The sequence below is a fragment of the Lepidochelys olivacea genome (assembly GCF_965140295.1).
Source record: "Lepidochelys olivacea isolate rLepOli2 genome assembly, chromosome: 16".
Lineage (NCBI taxonomy): Eukaryota > Metazoa > Chordata > Testudines > Cheloniidae > Lepidochelys > Lepidochelys olivacea.
In genome coordinates this window covers 4,579,335-4,596,060 of record NC_140426.1, presented here as the reverse complement: position 1 = coordinate 4,596,060, position 16,726 = coordinate 4,579,335, and the positions used below count along the sequence as shown (strand labels likewise).

General features: G+C 53.4%; 1 protein-coding gene across 2 annotated transcripts; it reads right to left on the bottom strand.

The window, feature by feature from the left end:
- Window positions 1-447: 447 nt before the first annotated feature.
- Window positions 448-15,443, bottom strand: AMBP (alpha-1-microglobulin/bikunin precursor). 2 transcript variants are annotated; one of them, XM_084650024.1, is made up of 10 exons: window positions 15,222-15,443; window positions 13,108-13,250; window positions 12,059-12,135; window positions 11,191-11,308; window positions 10,566-10,663; window positions 6,171-6,208; window positions 4,473-4,551; window positions 3,688-3,855; window positions 2,291-2,478; window positions 448-636 (listed from the first exon to the last, which is right to left on the bottom strand). In XM_084650024.1, exons 1-10 carry the CDS (start codon window positions 15,339-15,341, stop codon window positions 565-567), a joined length of 1,101 nt encoding a protein of 366 aa, XP_084506150.1. In that variant the 5' UTR covers window positions 15,342-15,443; the 3' UTR covers window positions 448-564. The 2 variants fall into 2 exon arrangements, with proteins under 2 accessions (XP_084506150.1, XP_084506149.1); XM_084650023.1 differs by having other exon boundaries at window positions 2,305-2,478.
- Window positions 15,444-16,726: the final 1,283 nt, after the last annotated feature.

Below are 16,726 nucleotides of genomic sequence, written 5' to 3'. Positions count from 1 at the left end.
CGGGACCATGGGAAGAAGCCTGAATCCAGAAGGGTGTAGGCCCTATTCAGAAACACAGATCCTGGTTTCATGCTAACGTCCCCAGGTCCATCAGAGAGCAGAGACTCAGGAAACAAAGGAGACACAGAAACAGAATCTTACTCCAAGTTCTCCAGGAGGCATCAAATGCTGCGCAAGGCTGGAAGCGAAACCAGGCCTGGTTAGATAAAGACCAGGAAGCGTGACTTTGCTGGCTGCAGAGGACACAGTGAAGGGAGCATGGCAGGAGAGGGTGGTGGGAAAGAGAGTCGGAAGTGATGGATGGATTGCATCAAAGAAGATGGGGAGCTAGTGGCTCTTAGTGCTGCCTCGGACAGCTGATGGTGGCAGATGCTTACACATCTTGGTGATGGGATAAGGGAAAGACCAAGAAGAAAGCCCAAGGGATGTGTGCACACACACACTATGCTCATTTATCATTGTTTATTTGAGAGAGATTTCCTGTTCATTGAACCTGATCTGCACACAATCAGCACAAACATTATTCCAAATGCTCTCCTAGCAGGGGCTCCCTGCTGGGGCTTTTTAGCGATTCCAGCTGTCACTCCCCGTCCCCGGGTCCCCTTCAGTTGGACAAACCCAGAAACTCCTCCTCTCCTATAAGAAAAGGGAGAAAACGGGTCACCACAGGCTATGCACAGAGCTGCGCACGCACCCAGAGGCCGTGGCCATGCGAATGGTGTGAGTGCTGGACAGGCAGCCGTGGAGTCCCGCCGACACCAGAACTGTTCGATCAATACAGACACGGAATTAGGAAACAATTTCTTTCAGTGGGGTCACAGGTCTGCACCCCTTGGGAGGGTGCTTCCCAGCATGGGTACACACACACTTGCTCTGCTTGAGCCAGCGTGCTAAATAGCAGTGTCACCAGCCATTAGCTCAGGCCAGCCACCTGACTACAAACCCGCCCGGACCCCCAGGGACAGACGCAGGTGGCTATCCCAAGCTGCCCTCCGGCCACCCTGCTGTTTTTAGTGTGCTAGCTCGAGCAGACCTAGCACCTGTCTGCCAGCCCATGCCGGGAAGCCCGGTCCCAGCTGCAGTGCAGGATAATACTGCTGCCTACTGAGATCAGCCTGACCATCAGCCCCAGAGTCTGTACCCTGCAGCAGCCACTCTCCCTTCCAAATGCTTCTCGGGGCCTTTTGAATGTCTTCATTGGTTTCTCATCTATGGGATTTCTAAGGGGTCCATCACCAGAGGCTCGGGTACACAGGGGCAGATTCGACATTCCCTACTTAGGCCAAAGACTCTAAGCTCATGGAGAGCGAGGCCTGCCTGACAGGGCCTCCACTGCAGAAAGGCAATGGCAGCAGCAGGTTGACAGTCGCTATGTATGTGAAACTCCTGAGCAATAGCATAGCCGCTTGCCAGTGGCTGGAGCCCTCATCCAGCCCAAGGTACACTCAGTGGGGAACAGGTGAGCTGCAAGACCCTCCCTTCCATCACAGACATGACTTCCTTAATCCTTGACCCACACAGCTGGCACATGATATAACCCCAGAATTAGTCCTTCTTCCCATCAGAGCTCAGCAGGGTCTGCCAACTTTCCCTTGAGATACTGGCACTGGGCTGGGTACCCGGCAGATCTGGGATGTACCTGTGACAGGAGGCAGAAGCCAAGTGGTTAATGGAAACCTATTTGCCAATAGCAGCTCAGAGCTAAGTGCATCGTGTAACAGAGCTGTTGACGCATTCAAGACCAACCCAGAGGGGAGTAGTACCTACTGGCTAGAGTAGGGAACTGGCCAAAAGGATACCTAAATTCTGTTCCTGCTTCTGCCACTGACTCAAGGGAAGGGGTGAGAGCTTCGGCTGGGCCAAGGATGAGGGGTTTGGGGTGCAGGAAGGGGCTCCAGGCTGAGGCCGAGGGGTTCGGAGCACAGGAGGAGGTGGGGAGGGGCTCCAGGCTCAAGTTTGGGTGCAGGAGGGAGCTCAGAGCTGGGGCAGGGGGTTGGGGTGCAGGAGGAGGTACAGGGTTCAGACTCCGGCCTCAGGCAGCTCCTGGAAGCAGCTGGTATGTCCCTGGGAGGCCTGGGATAGAGCTGGGGTGGGGGGCGCCCAGAGGAAGCCAGTGCCTGAAGCGAGAGAATCTGGGGGCAGGGCTGAGGGGGTAGAGAGACGAGGTGTCTGCTGCGGTGTCAGGTTACATCCTTAGTGGAAGAACCAACTTCCCCGAGCTGCAGATGCTGGTGGGCGGAGAGGGCCAGAGCCGATGGCTGCTGCAGGAGAGTTAGCTTTGAGGTAGTACCGTGCGAGCCGTACCGTCTGCTGGGACCCCGCAGTACTCCTTGCACTCCTTCTCCGAGTAGAACTTGTTCCCGTTGCCCTGGCAGCCTCCATAGTTGAAGGTAGTGCACTTGCCCTGGCTTGCGTCAAAGGCCCAGAGCATCACTGGTTGCTGACAGGGCCCTGGAACGATGGGTAACCTGCAGGCCGCTGGAAGAGAGAGACAAGAGGGGAGAAAGTGGAGCACCATTCTTCCCAGGCCCAAGGCCTGGGCCCGCCCCCAGTTATGGACCGGGAGCCCGTGGAGGGAAAAGGATGCATGCAGTGGGTGTAGCCCGGACCTGAGGCCTTTCTAGAGAGCCTTTCTAGAGAGCCCATCACCGTAGTATCTAGGCATGTTGTCTCCATCCCCTCATTTCACTCCACAGAGATGGACTGGAACGGATTTCCCAGAGTTGCTCTGGGCCCAGTGCAGCAGTTCAGGGCAGAGAGGTTGGAAAGGTGCAGGACACCACAACAGTACAGCAGTTGGGGCAGTGGCACAAGGACAAACCCACAATTCCCTGACCGCAAGCAGCCAGGCTCGCCACGGGGCTTGTTTGGTTAGGTTCATTGTGCCGCCCGCCCTGCGGCTGAGTATCTTATATTGATTGTTGGGGATAGCTGTGGCTGAAGGCCCCAGGGTAATCCAGGGGGGAGACTTGGGAAGTTAACCGGATCAGGTCTTTTATAGCAAACAGTAAATTTAACTGAAAAATGCTTTTTGGGGGGCACTGAAACTATTTGCAAATTTGGGTCGAATTCAGTGAATAGTTTCAGCCTCCAAAAAAAAAAAAGGAAAAAATTGTTAGAAAACAAGAAAACAACTTGTTTCAGCCATTTCAGTATGAAATGTTTCGAGTTTTATTTTAAAATTGTGTTTCCTTTAGAAATATAGCTAATATTAAACAAAAGGTGAAAACCACCCAAAAATGACCCAAAATGAAACACCAAAAATAATTTCATTTTGGGTCAAAGGAATCGTTTTGTTGGATCCAAAACAGATGGGTTTTGCTTTGGCCCCTGAATCACAAAAATCAGATCTAGCCACCTCTCCATTTTCAAGTCACCTCCTGCAGTCGGGCCTTGGACACGGATGCCATCTTGTCTCATTTTGGCCGCTGGCTGATTTCTCAGAGCTGTCCCCACTGCGCTGAGCTCCCTCCACACTGACAGCACATGAATGTGTCACTTCCCCCCGGCACGGAGCCTGGGTCACTTCAACAAGGAAAGAGCTCTGAAGCAGGAAGCCTTGACCACAAAGGAGGAGCAAAAGGCTGGGGGCCCACAGATCAGAGGGATGGTGAAATCTGCCCCTCCTGCACTGGCCAGGGACTGCACAGACGGTTGCTTGGACTTTAAAGGGCTTCCCCCACTTACCCTCGGTTCTGCAGGTCTGAAGACACTCCTTTTCCGAAGGGAAGTTGTTCCCATTCCCAAGACAGCCGCCATAGTGGAAGATCTCACAGGCCATAGAAGAGGAGTTGTAGAAGAACCGAACTTTCATCCCCATGCAGGGGCCCACATCTTTATTCAGCCGGCAGAAATCTGAACACATCAAGAGGGTTGATCCTAGTGAGCTGCATTTTACGGCCACAGAACCACATGGTGTGTGATGGTGACATCCAGGGGCTACATGGCCGTGTCCCCTTCCCTCTGCCCACTGAGCTGTCTCCCCGGGGACATAGCCTAACCCCCAAACCTCTGAGGAGATTCAAACATCTCCCATTTCCATGTGCTGCTTTCCCCCACCTGTGGGATTTCCCATGGAGATCACCCAGCTCTGTGGGGCAGGGGGAGCAATGGTTAGATCTGGACTAGGGGCAGGTTTGTAGCATAGGAAGCTGTGTCCCACAGGAAAAGGCAGAGAGTCCCAGCTCTCTGATGGCCACACAGCAGTTGCCAGTAGCCCTGGAAGGTCCCGAGGCAGGAGACTTTAAAGTGATAGCACCTGGCTGCCTAGAAAAGCTATTGCAGGTAAAAATGGAGGTTTTCAACATGAATTTATTCTGTGTTTCTGCTCCTGCTGAGGTCTGTGCACAGCCATCCCTTTTCCAAGCAGAAGGAGAAGGGTTCCAGTGGGAGTACTCCAGCCGTCCCCAGAGAGTGGTGATAACTTCATCCCACCCCACCCCACCGTGCAGAGACGCCATCTTTGTACAGACCTTCCTTTTTGCTGCTGAGTGGTAGCAGGGGACCTGCAGCTGAGCCCTCTTGCTCAGGCAGGACAGCTCTCCGAGACCTCTGCACACAGAAGAAAGAGCAGCCTATTAGGTGAATAAGTTTCCATCGACAATGCAATGGAACAACCGTGAGCCATAAGTCCCAGCATCTTTCCAAGGATGGCAACGAACGCAGAAATTCCCCAGGCCTATAAGATGAGGGACACACAACCCTGCTGGGAGCAGGAGCAGGTCCATGGGCGGAACCTATTCTCCCAAGTGAAGGATGGGCCCAGGAAATCACTGGGATTTCTAACAGAGCTTCTGCAGCATTCTGCAGCTTCCACTCCCTCTTCACCCCTAGGAACAGCTGGGCGGGGTGGGGGGTGTCAGTCCCAGTTTGGGTAGATGTATGGGGGGTCAGCTGGGGGGGGTCGTCCCGGCTCGAGTGGATGTACCAGCGGCGGGAGGAGGGGACAGCTGGGGGTGTCCATCCTAGCTCTGGCTCTCTCTGCTCCTGGCGGGTGGGCTCCAGCCAGCTGCCCAAGTACGTCCCTGGGGGACGCATGGGACTGCACTCACGTGGCTAGTCCATCCGTGTCACAGTGGCCATGCTGCTATTTCAGCTTCACCAGAGCTAGCGCAGCGGCTGGGCTGCACAGAGGCACCCACGGAGCCAACCCGAGCAGCGCCGTCAGTAACGAAGCGAGCAGCTGTCGTCTATCAGGCAAAGGAGTTTGTGCACCCCTAAGAATGGGCTACCAGGGCCGTAGAACAAAGAGCTGCAGCTTGCACTGGGTGCCCCGTTCGAGAGGACCCGCAAGCCAAGTGGCATGACCTGGAGTCACAGTGCCAGTCAGTGAAGTTTGGCTCTGCTCTTGGCCTCCGTGATATCTTGTAGCAGTGAGTTCCACAGACTAAGTGTGCGTTATGTGAAAAAGTACGTTAGGTCATCCTGCGATTTTGCAGGAGCTGGGACAGGTAATGGGACATGAAGCCTTTCGCCTCTTTGTCACCTAAAAGTTATTGGCCATTTGATAGCCCCTGTATGCCATGCATTTAGTGGTCTCAGACCACTTCCTACTGAGCAAGTGTCTCACAAATAACCTCCACTACAGCTGAGACTAATTGAGGGGCTGTTGGTACCAATTGGCACCAATTTACCCAGCTGAGGGCTTGGCCCTAAGATTTAAACAGGCCACAGATACTGACATGCCTTCTCTCTCTTCAAAGAGGGTCCCTCTGAGTCCAGGTGGGGCACATAGGTGGACGGCGGGGCCTCCTGGATCCAGAACTAGCTACTTGCACCAAACATGGAACATTAAAGTAAAATCAAATGTAACAAAGCGGAGTCTTCATGGGGTCTTGCCTCGGCTTAGAAGTTAATCCCTTGCGCCCATTTCGTTCCACTGTACCCTAGGCTCCTTACAAGGTCTACTGTCATCAGGGATACAAGCACATCAGGAGACGTCAGTGCTGGTGAAGGGCCATCTCCCAAGGTGGCTGAGAAAGCCAGGCTGGGCCCTTCTGAAGAGCTGCCAGCCTGAGCAGCATGCACCCCCTTAATCCAGCGGCCTGGTTACCACAATGAACGTGGAAATCCAGACTGCACTTTCTGGAGGGATGCCTAATGCTCCAGCGCAATTCTCTGAAGACCCAGGAAATTCAGCTTGTGAGGTTCCTTCCAGCCCCGCAACTCACCTTGGGTTCAGGTTGGGTCTCGCTGGGAACACATTCACCTGCACCAAGGGACGGGACAGGAGAGCATTAGTAGGATGGGAGATAGGAGTTGGAAACGGATGGAGAGGCAGCTCCTAACTGGCCTGCCCAACTCTGTGCAGTTTGCCTCTATCATCGCAGGACACATGCACTCTGTCTGTGGACTTCTAGGAGGCCCCAAGCTCCCCCCAATGTCTGCACACAGAGCGAAGCCTAGGAATCCCACCATTGTTCCATGCTATCTCCATGGCCCCTTGTTGCGGGTGGAGTCTGAACTACATGGAGCTGGCGAAGGCAAGAGCGGGCGGAGTGAGGGCAGGAGGAATGGGCAGGTGCAGCTGGTTGGGCCCTTGGATTCTCTCCCACCACCCAAGACCTATGTGACAGATGTTAAGGCAGCCCCAGGCTTTAGTACCAGGCATTGCTAGGGAATAGGCTGGCAAGGCTCTCATGGACCGTGCTGCATATCTGTGTCAATACAGCCCTGTCCCCATATAGCACATGAACAGAAAGGCTGAGACCTACCCTACCTGCCCCCATCAGGAGAGTTTTCTGCATAGAACGTCTGTGATTTCCTCACCCTCCCCTCTGGCCTTTTACTCACCCATCAATCACCCAATGCTTACACTTCTGTTTGGATCGCATCACCCTGAAATTGCAAGCCCACCCGCACGGCCACAGCTGTACAGTGCCTGGCATGAGCAGGTGGGGGCAGTTCAGCGTCTAGAACCAGAGAAGTGTGGGGCTGGAAGGGACCTGGAGAGGCCATCTCATCCAGCCAAACAGGACCAAGTACCCCTCCCCCATCCCTGACGGGGTCTGTCCAACCGGTTCTTAATCCCTCCAAAGACAGGGATTCCGCAACCTCCCTCACGAACCTATTCTAGTGCTTCACTGTCCTAACATCCAGCCTAAATCTCCTTTGCTGCAGATTACCCCCGTTCCTTCTTGTCCTGCCTTCGTGGACACTGATCTTTATAACAGCCCTTAACATGTCTGAAGCCTGTTGTCAGATCCCGACTCAGGGTTTGTTTCTCAAGACTAGGCGGGCTCAGTTTTCTGAACCTTTCCTCACATCTTTCCTAACGTGCAGCGCCCAGAACTGCACACAGCACTCCAGCCAAGGCCTCCCCAGTGCCAAGCAGGGCAGGGCAGTTACCTCCTGTGTCCTCAGGGAGCTCCCCATCAGGTGATTCAAATGCAGAGTGACTGTGTGTCTTAGTAGTTCAGCCCTTCCAATGCCACAGCCCATGCTCCCCTTTGGGGCCTAGGATCACACTACAGATAGTTTGCCTCAGTTTCCCCTCTTGGAGTGTTCAAATAAAACATCCCCCAGGCCTTTCTTTGGCCAGAAGGACTCCTCCTTGGGGACTGGGTTTATTCATATGAAATAAATTACAAATAAAACTCAAAATCCACATCAGAGTCCTCCCAATATACAGTTTCTCTTCCTCCTGCCAGGCTCCTGGCCTAGGGCAACTGCCTGGTCTCAGGCACCTCTCTGCAGAAGCCTTTCATCACACTCTGCAACAGCTTCCCCCACTGCAGCCTCTTGCTGCTCTCCCCAGGCACTCACCCTCCCCGCATTGCGCACTCAGCCATTGCGCAAGCCACCCTGGTACAGCCATATGGACAGTTCAGTCCCTGGTTCTTGTCCCTTTCCTTCTCCACCGTGGGGGCTCAGCAGAGCTGCGGCTGCAATGAGCTGAGCAGGGGGGGCTGTGGGTGGACTGTCATTCACCAGGGACCTCTCTGGCCAGCTAGCGCATGAGCTCATGGAGGGGATTCTGTCTAACTCATCAGTGGAAACGTATGCAACCTCGCCGGTAGGGAGCACAAGTGGGCGTAGTGTGAGGAACTCCCCCTCCCTGCCGGGGAACTCCTGGCATTCAGGAGCTGGGCAGCATGTGTGGGGCAATCACCCAGCAACGAGCGAGGGTGCTGCTGACATGTCGGGGCTGGGAATGAGGACAAGGGTTCCCATTCTCCACACTAGTGGGAAATGATGCTGCTTGGGGGTGCACTATGCCTAAGCCTCCTGGAGGCCTGCAGCCATCTAACTAACCCGTGCCCAACACCACAGCATCTGGGCACCTTCGAGCCCATCATGCGGCTCTGTTCTGGATTGTAGCTGAAGGTGTGTGGGGCCTGGGAGCCTGATCCATTCAGAGACGGCCAAGTCGCCTTGTCTCCACACAGCTCCTCTCTGCTACTTCTTACTCACCACAGATGTCTCTTCCTTTCTCCCACTTTCCTGCCTCTTGTCCACCCCTTCAAGCCCCTGGCTGCTCGGCTCTTCCGACCTGCCTGTGGTTCTACACCCCATAGTCTTCATAGTAATATTATTATGATATGATTATGGCATAATTATGATGTATTTTGTGCAAGATAAGGCATGTGAGATATCATTGGGAAGGTTATGATTTACTGAATGTGATTATCCTATTTGTGTGCATGTATCATGTTGGTATCTAAAGTTAGGAATATTGTCTACGCATCTGTTACAAATGTGTTTACATCTGGGGAATGCCCACTAGACAGAAAGCAATCAGTCTAGATGGCTCGCTGGGAAGAGCCATTAGGGAAAACAAGAGGTCTGAGAACAGGGGTGGGCACACTTTTTGGCTCAAGGGCCACATCAGGGTTCCGAAACTGTATGGAGGGCCGGGTAGGGAAGGCTGTGCCCCCAAACAGCCTGGCTCCTGCCCCCATCTGCCCCCTCCCACTTCTCACCCCCTGATTCCCCCCTCAGAACCTCCTACCCGTCCAACCCCCCCCCCCCGATCCTTGCCCCCTGACCGCCTCCTCCCAGGACCCCCTGCCCCTAACTGCCCCTTGGGATCCCACCCATCCAACCCCCCCTGCTCCCTGTCCCCTGACTGCCCCGACCCCTATCCACACCCTCATCCCTGACAGGCCCCCCGGGACTCCCACACCTATCCAACCACTCCCCGTCCCCTGACTGCCCCCTGGGACTCCCTGCCCCTTATCCAAACCCCCCTGATCCCTGCATCCTTACCATGCCGCTCAGAGCAGCAGAACTGGATCTGTGCCACCCGGCCGGAGCCAGCCACGCCACCGCGCTGCCCATCAGGAGCTTGCAGCCCTGCCACCCAGAGTGCTGGGGGCCCAGTGAGCTGAGGCTGCTGGGGAGGAAGGACAGCAGGGGAGGGGCTGGGGGCTAGTTTCCCCAGCCAGGAGCTCAAGGGCTGGGCAGGATGGTACCATGGGCCAGATGTGGCCCGCGGGCTGTAGTTTGATCACCTCTGTCTTAGAAGATGCTAATCTCCCACCGGGGAGCCTTCCTGGGGACACTTCCTGAGGATGCTACAAACAGCCTCCGAGTAATGTCTGCTGTGTCCCTACAGTGGCATGTGACCAAGTCACCTGGTACTGGACTCCATCTTGAAATACCAGTGTTTTTCCACTGACTGGGTGTGGAAACTAAGAGACAAAGGGTTCCCGCCATATACAAAAGCTATTTAAGGCAGGGGAGTGACACAACTGTGGTTCTTCACTGACTCCCTGCCCAAAAAGATTGCTGGAAACACCTGAGAAACAAAGACTGGACTAGGGAAGAAGGGCTGAACCCAGGCTAGAGGGATTTGTAGCCTGTGAAAGAAATACCTGGAGTTTTGAGCTGCAAACAAGTTTAGCTTGCCCTCAAGAATCTCTACCAACTGCCTAAAACAAAACTTAGGGTGAGAATTTGCTACTGACATCCAATTTCTTTCGTATATTAGGCTTAGATTGTGTTTTAGTTTATTTGCTAGGTGATCTGTTTGCTATCCCTTATAATCACTTAAAATCTATCTTTTGTAGTTAATAAACTTGTTTTTGTTTTGTCTAAAACCAGTGTATGGGAATTATAACTGGGGGTAGTAAGCTGTTGCATATCTTCCTCCACATTGAGGGAGGGGGTGAATTTCCTAAGCTTGCACTGTACAGTTCCCTGTGCAGTGTAAGATGGTATAATTTTGGGTTTACACTCCAAAGGGGGGGCGCATACCTTAGAAAGTGTGAGGTGCCTTTGCGGAGCCTTCCCATGCAGAGAATCCCTAGATCTCAGCATGTGTGTGTAGTTGCAGCTTGGAGTGTCCCTACCAGTATGTGTGCTGGAGGGCGCTTGAGGCCCTGTCACAGCAATACAAGTGAACCCAGGTTTGTGGGTCAGGTGGACTCAGTGGTACCCCAATTCCAGGTGGCACCCTGGGGGGAACCCATCACACAGCCATACTGCATTCTCCCTCCCTGCTATCGGGCTGGAGTGTGGTCTGGGAAGACCAGGCGAGTAACAGAACATAGAAACCATGGAGGTGCCTGAGGCTGAGGGGAGGAGGGGGGCCCTGCAGTGACATCTGATCATAGATGGGTTACCTTTGTTAATCATGATGAAGATGGAGTCCTCAGGAATCCCCATCTCCTGAGCAAACTGCCTGAAATCCACAATAAGGCCTTCTCGCAGCTCCGGGCTCCTGCCTGGAGAGAACCCAAACTTCAGCAGGTGTGTGAGTGGTGTATGGGTTGGGAGAGGGTTTGAAATCCCACCTCCTCTTCCCTCCCACAAAGCTCCTGTAGCTAAAGGCAGGCCCACTCTGGGCAAGCTTCCCCTTCCCAACTCAGTGTGAGGAGCACACCATTTAGAGTATCAGGTCAGACCTTTGCTCCATCAGCCTGTCCCCAGCAGTGGCCAAGTACTTGTAAGGACCAATATTTGTATTGCACCTCAATCCTGATGAGACACAACCCTTGACACCCTAGCCCTGGGCCTCTCCTGAGCAGACCCTGCCAAAGCCAGAGCAGATGACCCCTAATTGGGGGGATAATTGTGTGGGGACTGTGACCAAAGTTGGGCTGGGCCAGACTCTCCAGTTCGGAACAGGTGGGGAGCCCCACGCAGGTCAGATCACACCCGGGCAACAGCCTCACTGTCACCCCGTGATGGATGCTGGGGCCTGAGCGCTTTGCCAGCACCACAGCCAGATGCCATGGTCACAGACACCTGCCATAGAGTTTGGCTGTAATGGTCAGTCCGAAGCTACTTTTCTTCTGCATTAGAATGACGGCGTATTCCTCATAGTTGGTGTGCACCACGTAGAAGTCGATGGTCACGTCCCAGCCTGCAGAAAAGGAAATACACACACAGCTGCAAGAGGGCACTTCTCTAAAGGGACGTGAATAGGGGATAATCTGCCATTTGAAAGTGGGCTAGATGAAATGAGGCAGCTGGGCCAGGGTCCTAGCCTGTGCTATTTGCTGAACCTGGCTGCTTCTGCCTAAGCCGTGGTGGCTTTGAAGTTGCCACAGTTTGAGCTAACCTGGCCTCACTGCAGGGAGAATGTACCATCCTTGCAGGGCCCCAAGGCTACCCCACAGTGTATGCGCTGCACCTGACCTGATTTCACTGGCCATGATTCACTGCTGCATTACTCTCATTTTATACCCAGGTAACTTCACTGCATCTAAGAGAGTTAAAAACAATGGGTGATAAACAACTTAAACTGATTCAAAAGAGAAACTGACAGGGCTCTTTTAATTACGATTGCTGTTCGGGGATCTTCAAAGTTAAAGGAGGAAGAGATCTGGAACAGGATTGGCCCCTGCACTACTTTCTTCGGACCTTTATCCCAAAGCCTGGATTTAAATGTCCTAAGCTACGGAGCTTCTACCACTCCATTGGGAGATTGTTTCACAGTCTCTACTAGATTTCCATGTTAGACTTTACTTCCCAGGTTGGTTGCATTTTCCTTCTCTTCATTCCATCCTAGCTGGGCTGTCGTCCCTTCTTTTTCTACATCAGGTTCTGCATCCAATGGTTCTGAGTACATGCAGCTCTAGGAGAAAAGCAGAGTTGTCCTTCCCACACTTACTGGGGTTATAGTAGGTGTATTTTCCAGGTATGTTGGTTTTTTGGCACTCTCCGGAAACCTGTGTGCAGACACCTTGCCTGGGAAAGGGAGAGAAAACCTCTAATAACTGCAGCTATTCCCAGTCCCACTCCAATCACGGGCCACCAGAGTTCTTTAGTCACTGCCAAGTGATGCACTGTAGGCCCCTAAGGCAGTGGATCCATTGGCCCTGCCCCCACCCCAGCACCCATCACAAGAGACCTTCAACTCCCCCCTCCCCCCCGACTACTTTCTGTCCCAATGAGTCTGGTGGACCTGGGCCTCCACAGATGAGAAATAAGGAGCAGGATCTGACCCTGCATGATTAGTATAGTGGGACAGTACCAAGCAGTTTTGCCTCCTTTTATTTTGTACTGTCATTTTAAGGCTTTTTAGGCTTTGGTGCTGGAAGCAGGGAGGAGCCTATGTATAAACGTCTTTTGATGCTTCCAAGTCAAAAGGTCCCAGGCACCTCCAGTAACATCAGCATTAGTCAAAGCTGCATTTGCTCCTCAGCTGGAGTAGATAACAGCTCTGCAATCAACTTGTGTGTCTGTTCAGGGGCTCCCTGACAATCACGTGGGAGGTTTGAATGTTTGCACTTCCATTGAAATCCATTCCCTCCTTCCAGGGTGTAATTCCAACCAAGAGATGCCTGCGATTGAGAGTTAATTTCTCCTTTGGCTCCTTCCCGCTGTGCCCAGACTCTCCTCTCATTTCACCCCCAGAGCTCAAGGGGTTTTATGAATAGACTGTTTAGCGATACCCCCATTTTGTAGCTGGTGAATCTCAGGCACAGGCAGGGGAGCCATGTGTCCATCATTGCAGCAGGCGGCATGTAAGCGGCCCCCTGCAATACTGAATCGCAATGGGCCCGATTTTCAGGACCATCCAGCTGAAGCCAGTAGGACCTGCAGGGGGCAGAAGCTCTGAAACAGGCCACTGGAGGGAGCTGCAGCTCTGAGTCTCCGGGGTGCACAGTACGTCCTGTGTTTTGGGTAACTGGGGAACAGTAGTTCCTGGGAGTCTACCTGAGTCTGGTGCTGTTGGTGCTGATCCGATTACTGGTCAGCCCTGGTCCCAGTACCAGCGTGCCCATGTTGAATTTATCCTTGTATTGCTTCATCCAGGTGCACGTTGTGCCCGTGGCAATGTCGTACCATTTCCCGTAGATCTAGGAGAAGGGAAAGCACAGCCTGTGACTGCTCAACCTGCGCCCCAGACAGGCCCGCCAGGGACATTCCACCTCTGCTGAGGATTTGGGGAATTTTCAGGGTTTTCTGCAGAGTTTAAACTTTCATTGCAAAATACTGATGAGCCTGATCTTGTGGGGCACCAAGGGTCAGCTTAGGTGCCCAAATAGCTCTGAGGGCCTGGGCCTGAGACCCTACAAATCCCACGGACTTCAGTGGGGTTACAGACTTTTCAGGAGCAGGTCCCTGCTCTTCTGGCTGCTTTAGGAGTGTGAACCAGGCCTGACTTGCTTGGTCTTCAGCCAGCCTGCACCAATGACAGTGCTAAGAGGGGTGAGCTACGCCATACATCTCCAAGGTATACGAATTCCAAACTCTAATGATTGCAATTTAAATGTTATCATTAACATTTCACTGTGGGTTGTCCAGAAACATCTGTCTAATGCACTTCTACTTGCCCTCCCAACTTAGTGTCAGACCACTGCCTCCTGATTCTGCTGGTGGGGCAGCATGGAAAGCTGCTGCTGAATCCTAGCTGTTCCTTCCCTGCTGGGCTCAAGCTCCAAACCCTTATTCTCACATAGCTGTGCATTACACCACTGGGCCAGCCCTGTAGCCATGTCTCTGACCAACAGCTTGTGCCAAGGCTGAAGAGACAAAGTAGTTAATGCACAGTGCAAAGCCTAGATCAGAGGTCCCCAGACTGTGGGGCATGCCCCTGGCAGGTGGGCAGAAGAACATTTGCGGGGGGAGGGGGGTGCTGCTGGGGCCCGGTGTGCTGCTGGGGCCCAGGCAAGGCCACATGGGAGGAGGGGAGGGAGCGCCACCCAGCTCTGCTCCTGGCCCCAGCCCTGGCTGCTTGCCCCACACCTGGGGCTCCACTCCCGGCCAGCCCTGGCTGCCAGCCCAGTCCTCAGGCCTCCGCTCCTGGCCCACCCCTGGCTGTGGCCCCAGCCTTGGCCTTCTTATCCCTATCCATGTCCGCCCCCCATCCCGGAGCTTCAGCCCCACTCCCGGCCCTGGCTCTGGAGGGAGGGGCATAGACAGGGGTAAGGTGGGGCATGAGGTAAAAAGTTTGGGGACCCCTGGCCTGGATAGATACCTAGGTTATGTCTACACTACAGCCGGTGTCGGCAAAACTTATGTTGCTCAAGGGTGTGAACATTCCACCCCCAATAACAGAAGTTACGTGACATAAGCATTCCTGGGCACTGTGCTCTGTCGGCGGGAGGTTCTCCTGCCAACACAGCTTCTGCCCATCGCAGTGGTGGTTCTGCTATGCCGATGGAGAGCTCTCTTCCCCACACACGCTGCACTGACCCGGACAGCCTCACCACGGCTCAGCCTGGTAAGCAGTCTGACTCCTTCTCAGGGTGGCCTTTGAAAAAAGTGTTGTCTATTAAACGCCACTTAAAAGGAATCGGACGGGGACCACTTGGCTCCAGAGACTGGCACTGGGTCATGTGACAGCTCTGCCCACAAGATAGTTTCCCTTCAGATTCCCTTGACTGGTTGCTCCCACTGCAGTCTATGCGGATTCTTTTCCACAAAGCAAATTGTTCCCTGTCTGATACAAATCCTGCAGCCCCACAGCCATGTACATGGGCACCCTACATGGGAAAGGTGCATTGCCCATATCTGTTAGACCACAGACGCTCACTCATTCACTTCCCCCTCTGCACACACTTAAGCCCTTCCTATCAGGGTGTCTGCAGTGAGATGCAGCACCCATCCCAATATGCATTCATCACAGGTGCACCCAGACTAGCACCCTAGCTCCGTACCCCCCTACCTGATGTGGGTCAGAGTGAGACCTTTCCAGCTCTGGCCCAGCTCTTGTTGGAAGAGGACCTGAGACGATGACTGAAAACACTGGCATTTTTGGAGACAAAACACACTTCACTTTTCTAATCTGCTCCTGAGAATTAATGTAAGTGCTAGACAGTTGTTACCCGTTCAGGGTCGAAATTCTCCTGCACTTGGATATCCTGGGCTTGGCTCCCAGTCGGGCTCCCTCTGGCTGTGGGCAGATTGGAAAGAAAGAGAAGGAAGAAGACCCCCTGGAACTTCATGGCCCCGAGGTTTGTTGTGCCCCTCAGCTTCAGAATGGACGGACTCAGCCCTGGAAAGTGGATGCTGCAAAATGTGAACTCCAAACCCCCAGCTACTGCAAGAGGTGAATGGCCGTGGGTGGGCAGAGCATGTCTGAGTACATCCCAGGCAGCCAATCAAACAGAGAGCGCAGCCCTGAGGGATCCAGATAGTGCAGGCTCAGTGAAATGGAGACTTCTGGATCAAGCTGGGGGCTTGCGGCGTCAGAGCCGCTTGCACCTTTCAGGTGGCTGACCAGTTCACATTGTTTGATGGGCTGTTTCGCTGCCAAACAGAAATGAGCTGGTTTCTCTGGTGAAGCAGCAACGGGGTTAACACAACAACCCGCAGCATCTTAGATGTTGTTAGCAGCAGTCACTGTCAAATAGCTTTGTGTGAATGCAAGTGTCTTGAAAATGAGGGACTGATAGTCCTGGCTAGAACAAAGCTTGCTCCTCACAGCTCTGCCTGTGCCCTTTGTTCCAGCCCTGGGATCGCTCTATGTCCAGCTCTGCTACTGCCCCTCAGTCCTGACCCACAACCTGCCCCACTACCACCACCAAGGCTGATCCAGCCCCGGGATCTCCACATGCAGCTCTGCCAGTGTACCTCAGTCCAGCCCTGGACTTCTCTCCCAGACTGAGAAGCACGTTGAACTAAGTGGCATTTTGGTGATTTGAACCACTGTCCACTAACGACTCAGAGGAGAAACCTTGGTGCTATTTTTGTTTGTGCCCTGAGACAGAAGATACATGTACAACTGCTGAGCTAAAAGGCTAGTCAGAACAACACTGCGTTCTTCGAGCATCTTCCAGCTGAGTCCTAAAGGCCCCCTCTGACAGGGACGATGGAAGTCTCCTCCTTCCGCTGAGATGGAGGTGCAGTGAGACATGCTTGCAGCAATGCTGTTGAGCCACTCAATGCCTCAGTGCTGTCCTAAGGGTCCAGAAAAGTGAGGGGTCTCCAAGAATGAAGCCAGGAGATCACTTGTTTTGTTTGTGGCGCATGGCTCCCAAATAAAAGCCCATTGTTTAAGAAGGTCTGTGGCTCTGTATGTTATGACAGCAGGGAAGCAGCATTGTGTCCACTTTTCAGATGGGGAAACTGAGGCCCAGAGTAGTGAAGTGATTTGCCTAAGGTCACAGAGTGAGTCTGTGACAGAGCCAGGAACAGATCCCAGGTCTTTTAATCCTCCATCCTGATGTTTAACTATAAGACTTTCCTTCTCCAGGACTAACCCACAGGGACTAACCCACCATCTGGTGAACAAAGCCTTCTTTCCCTTGGTTACTTAGGAGCCATAGAGAATGGAAAGACAATGTTTTCCATGTGTAGCTCCCTGGTGATATCTATACTTAGATTGGAT